Raw genomic sequence first — 6055 nt, forward strand, 5'->3', positions numbered from 1 at the left:
TATATATATATATATATATATTTGGCACAAGGTCTCACCACACAGCTCAGCCTTGTAGTGATCCTCCTGTTTTCAGCCTCCCCAGCTCTGGGATTGCAGGTGTGTACCACCACGCCCGGATGCGGTCACAGGTTCAGTGCACCCTGGAGGCAGGGCCGGTGTGGTGGGTGGGACTGGGGATCAAACCCTGGTCCCTGTGCTTGCCAAAGCAGGTGCTTACTCCGCTGAGCTATCTCGCTGGCCCCTTGCTACTTTTTGAAGCAGCTCTGAAAGTTCTCTTTCATGAGTGTCTCCATAAGGTCTTTACTGCCACCAAATGCCATCCAACAGAAAGGCAGGTTTGCAAGGGCATGATGGCGTGTCCTCATCCACTACATTCGTGCTGTGTGATTTTTAGCTTAGATTCAGGACAGAGAGGGAGCTGTGACAGCATAAAAAAGGATGTGAAAGACGACATCAAGGGCTGCTGTGGAAAGTGACAGGATTGATAAAGCAAGGGCACAGGAAGCCAGGGGTCCCATTTAGGGGAATCAGTAGTAATGTGTCTTTTAGTGGAATACATTTTTTCATGTTAAATGTTCACAATAGTTTTTGATCCCACTTTGCATTTGTACAACATGCTTAAGGGTCAGACGGAAAAGATGGAAAATGGAGAAGTGGTTTTGGGGAATGTATTCAAGGTACTCAGGTTAGGAGAATTAAGAAAGATTTTTAGAGCATCTCTTGGGACCTGAACATACACATGGATGGCTCTGAAAGAGACTCCCACTGGTTTGTTTTTTTCTGACAAGGACTGTGGGGTGGCCCCTCTGGATGTCGTAGGCATGATGGCAGGTTTGCACAAATAATTGCTGTTCTTACCATTCTGTTAGTGACTGGCACATTTTCTTCTCCTGACCTACACAACAAAAGCTTCTTGCATCGAAAAACAAGTACCCTTGATTCTTAAAATGCAAATTTACTTCATCTATAGGTCTCCTACTTTGCAGTATAAATGATGGATAATTCAGACATAAATAGCCAGAGAAGAAACATGATTAATTTGAAAGTTGAAAAGATCACTGAAATGGACTCCTTTTCTCTCCTTTCTTCTTAGGATTTGTTTTGTGTTGTTGTTTTGTTTTGTTTTGCTTTTGCAGTACTGGGGATCAAACTCTCCTTTCTTCTTAATTATTCAAAAATTGATTAAAAATCACATCTTGCTGAATTTCTTCAATTTAAATTGTATGTTAAAATTTATATTTATACTCATTACTTTGTCATAGGTCAAAATCATTCAGTCACAAGTGATATGGATTCTTGGGAAAATAGCAGCTATGGTCATAGCCAACGAGAGAATAATAAAATCATTACAAAACAGCTTCTTCGAGGAAAGAATTTTTCTCATTGATTTGTTTAGAAATTCAGATATAATTCTCTGCAATCTATTGAAGCTGAGCAATGCAAAGAGAACATTATGCATTCCACCTTAACATAGCTTCGCCGTGTATCTCAAAAACGGTGCCTGGGAGCATCAAACCTTAAATTAGTCTGTAATTGGCAGGCGCAAATAGCAATTTCCAGTTCCAAGCAGCAACATGGCCAAATGGAAAAGAAGACTTTCATAATGGCCTACAGAAAGAGTGACTTGAAGGACTATCTGCGAGATAAGCTCTAAATGTAATGTGGCCAACACTGGAGTGCAAAAGGAGGGGAAAATGTGTTATCATGAAAGAGTCGTACTTTGCAAGCCGCAGAGTGTCCATCCTCAGACCCTGTATATGTGCTGGCCTGTCACAAATAGTTATTTGTAATGGATGCTTAAGAAATTCAAAGCACATTTAACACAATGGCAGACCTGAGTGGCAATTACTGCTTTTAATTTTCCCCATTACGGGTAACAGCTGACTGTGGAAGAACTGGCAAAGCACAGGCACTTGTCAATTTTCCTCAACTTGTAAACATGGGCATATGTCTCTTAGCTTTTTTTTCTTAATTTGAATTGAGATGTTTAAAAAAAAACTGCCCACAGGCAGATGGTCTGGTTGGAAACATGAAATGCTGTCTCATTTTTGTGCTGTCATTTTCATGCCCTTTTAATTGTTTTAAAATAATAATCTATCTATTTTATGTATTTGAAGCATCCTGGAGAATCAGAAGTTACTGTAGAATAACCACACTTCTTACTCATGTTGCTCCAGAGACACGGTCTTTACTTAATATAAGTGCATGTGAGAAAACTTCTGTATTTTATGTAAGTAGTTCTTAAGAATAAAATTGTGTGGGGCCAGGGAGATGGCTCAGTAGAATAAGTGTTTGCCTGGCAAGAGCAAGGGCCTGAGTTCAATCCCCGGTTCCGAAAAAAAAAAAAAAAAAAAAAGAATAAAATTGTGGTTCTGATCTGATTTTCAAAATGGAGAAAAACCAGACATAAAAATGGGAACCCTTATGCTGTGTCTTCTATTAAATAGAAGATCATTGGCATTTAGAAATAAAAGGCAGTGCTGCGATGTGGAGATTGATGGATTGGGAGAGTCCACAGTAGAATATGTTTGCTCTAGAGAAGTGTTCAACTGAGCCACTCATGATATCTTTGCTATGCTGGGATGTGGCCCAGGGAACTGATCACTGGTACCCACCTACTTATCAAACCTGGAAAGAGAAACTTCTGTTGGTTCATGGGCTTTGCGTCTGTTCTTGATCGTTTTCCGTTGTGTATTTTAAGCAACAACTTGACATAGAAAGCAGACTAGCAGAATTTTCAAATGAGCCAAGTGTAGAGATTTTACTACAGCTTTCAGAGTAAGATTAACATGCTCTAAATAGATTGGGATAATAAAGCAACACTATAAAATCTGATAGGCTGGAGAGGGAAATTGCTGGTTTTAATTCAAAATACTGAACAGGGATAAATGAATGGACACCATTTCATGCAAAAATGATAAGACTTTTAACAAAAATGTTATGTACACCAGAGAAATAAATAAAGTTGTGTAAAAAGTTAACCTACTCTTGGCAAATGTGAGCGGGTCTGGTTATCTTGCCAAAGTAGAACGAAATGTGTAGAGTAGTACTGAATTCACTTCTAATCAGGAAACACGCCAACCTTTACATTTCTGTTTGTCATAATCAGAAAAACATTGACAAATATGCTGCAGTTTGGGGGAAGGTAAGAGTCCAAGATAATTGTTATGAGCAGGGGAGATGTTCAAGATGGAGAGGTCCTAAAGAAGAGTTGATAGTAGGTGTCATCTCCTTGAAGGCTTGGGAAAGAAGAATCGTATGGCTTTTGTCTATTTTTTCCTGTATAGGGCAGAGCTAGGATTCCTGGATCTAAGTTACAGGAACACAGTTGTTTCTCAGGGGAATTTATGAATTCCCTAACTCACCGAACAATGCTATTATTGGCTGCTGTGTGAGATAATACTGAGGTATCCATACAGGCTTCCAGAATACCTAGAAGGTCACAGATAGGTTTCCTCCAAAGGGGAAGAAACCTAGATGGGGTAGTATCAAATTGTGCTTGATTCAATGACTTTTTTTTTTTTTTTTAGGATTTCTCCTTTTAGATAAATGTACTTGAGTTACTCATGTTTTGTTTGTTTCTCATTTGTTATACAGTGGAAGGTTTGCATCTAAAAAGAAGTTAACTGTTTTAATGTTCATTAAGATTCCAATGTCACAACTGAGTTACAGGATGTTACAGTACAGGTTCTCCTATGTCCTGAGTCTTCACTGACCTTGAAAGGCTAGGGCCAAAATGTTGGCTGTCCTTGCAGCCCTACTTTTTCTCTTATTTTTGGTCTGCAAACTTAGGTTGTTAACCTTCCAGAAGAGAAGCTTATTGTTATTACCCTATAATCTAGGCAGTTGAGCTTAACCTCACTATCTGTCTGAATATTAAACATCTTTGGCATGATATGGAACAAGTCCTGTCCCTGGTACAGCAAATTTTTTTTTTAAATTTAAAAAAATAAAACAAACAAACAACAATAACAACAAAAAGATTCCAGTGTCACTGAGAAATCTATCAGTGTTGTAACCTACTGTCACACTCATGATTCAGTTATCCCAGAAAGAGGGGAGTAAAAGATCAGATTTCTGTAGGGGTGTGTACTTTATTTAATGCCACCATCTTTGGATTGGGATCAGAACCAGTAGTACCACTATTTTGGACCCACTCTGAGCTATACTGAACCTAGCTGTGTACAGAACTCCCCAAATGACAGTAAGGTCTCATATCAGATTGAAGAGAAAAATGGATGGCTCTTGAATAAGCTTGTCTTAAAAGCAGACAATTATAATGGGGCATGTGATGGTTCATTGCCAACTTGATTGGCTTAAGAAAAAGCCTAGAGGATCCGTAAAGCACATTTCTGGGTGTACTCAGCGGGTACTGTGCAGTGTATGGCCCTTGGTCCCTTCTTGCTCTGCTTCCTGTTCATCATGAACCAAGCACCCTTGCCCCGCATCGCCCTTCTGCCATGATGTTCCTGCTTTAGGGTCAGCTGACCACTGACTAAGCTCCCTAAAAGTAAGAGGCAAACTCAATCTCTCCATGTTTAAGCTCTGGGTGTCAGGTATGGTGTCTCAGGGACAAAGCTAACTTGAAAAGCTAACACTTAGCTAAGAGTGCTCAAAAATTGTTATTGGGCTCCTTGCATGATTACAGAGCTCAGAAATGTTATTATTTTATATATTTTTATTTTTATTTTTTTGGGGCCGGCTCATCCTGTCCTGGGGGCAGGGCTGGCCCGGCATGTGGTGCTGGGGATTGAACTGCTGTCCCTGAGCTTGCCTCAGCTTGCCTAAGCAGGTGCTTTAGTCCGCTGAGCTATCTTGCCAGATCCCAGAAACCTCAAATATATCCGAGTAGCTGGCTGGGTCTGTAAACATATGTGACAACGCAGCATGATCGCTCACATCCTAAGACGACATTACATCGGCCCAGAGAAAGGTGGTAGCTCTAAAAGCAGCAACAACTGAGCAATAAATGCGGTTGCCCTAAAGCGTTCCTTGGTTGTGGGGACATGCCGTCACAATTCATCATTTTAGAGTAATTACTAAGTCTTAATGTGTCACGTTTGCACTCATTAACAACACGCTAATTACATTTTAATTGTGTAATCAAAATAGACGCAAACCTGGCAAGTGAGCAGGGGAGAGTTCTGGTAGAGTGCTGACGTGTTTGTGTTCCCACTGTCACTCACGAGTGACGTGTTTGCAAAGACTTTTAAACACTTCCTGTTTGCTCAGCTCTCAGGGGAGAGATGGGTTTTTTGGCCAGGACAACCTTTTTTCTGTGAGTGTTGTCTAGAAATGTGTGTGTGTGTGTGTGTGTGTGTGTGTGTGTGTGTGTGTTACCAGCACAATGTTACGGCTGACAGGAGGGAAGGGAGGGCTAAGGATTTCCAGAGGAACTAATAAGAATCCTAGTGTGAGGTGGAGTCTATGAAGTTAGTCTTTGGTAACCTGATCGCTCCTCACCCTTTGCTGCTATTTTGTTCAAAATTGCACCCATGCAGCTCCAGCCTACAAACAAGCTGCAGCTTCTGTAATGCTTTCTAGGACCCCTCTCTACCACTCAAGGGAGGCTTCCTCTCAGTGCTTTCTAAATTCTCTTCCCAATCTTCAGGTCGTAGTTAGTTTCCCCTTGGGGTATACATCTACTATATGTTTAACGTACTCCTGGTCCTGGATTTAGATAGATTTCTTGACTGCACATTAGAACACATCAGAAAGTACACCCATAGCCCCTTCTTGGGACATTGTGGGGTAATTGCAGCTAATAATGTCTTATGCAAAATCCAGCAAAGATAAATTTACCTTTTGATAGTAGAAATATAAGATAACTCACAATTTCCCATTTAATACCAGCTGCCTCAAATATTATAACCAAAGCCACCGTTGAGACTTAACTAGTATGGTAATTTATTTGTTTGATGGGCATTTCTGAAAGATTTCCTTCTGATGTTCAGAAACGCAGGCTCAGTGAAGCTGTTTTTGAAGATCATAATGCTCTGTGAGCTTTACTGTACCATATGTTTTCTGCAACCCGAGACAATAAAGCTCAGAC

At 40.4% G+C, this 6055-nt stretch overlaps 1 protein-coding gene across 1 annotated transcript in view; it reads right to left on the reverse strand.

Moving 5' to 3' along the window:
- Positions 1 to 6055, reverse strand: part of Cntnap2 (contactin associated protein like 2) — a 1699165-nt gene that overhangs the window by 517918 nt on the left and 1175192 nt on the right. Inside the window, 1 exon segment of the mRNA XM_012514194.2 lies at positions 2003 to 2020. Coding sequence (XP_012369648.1) covers positions 2003 to 2020 — 18 coding nt within the window.

Source organism: Octodon degus, unplaced genomic scaffold (genome assembly GCF_000260255.1).
Source record: "Octodon degus isolate 3935 unplaced genomic scaffold, OctDeg1.0 scaffold00027, whole genome shotgun sequence".
Lineage (NCBI taxonomy): Eukaryota > Metazoa > Chordata > Mammalia > Rodentia > Octodontidae > Octodon > Octodon degus.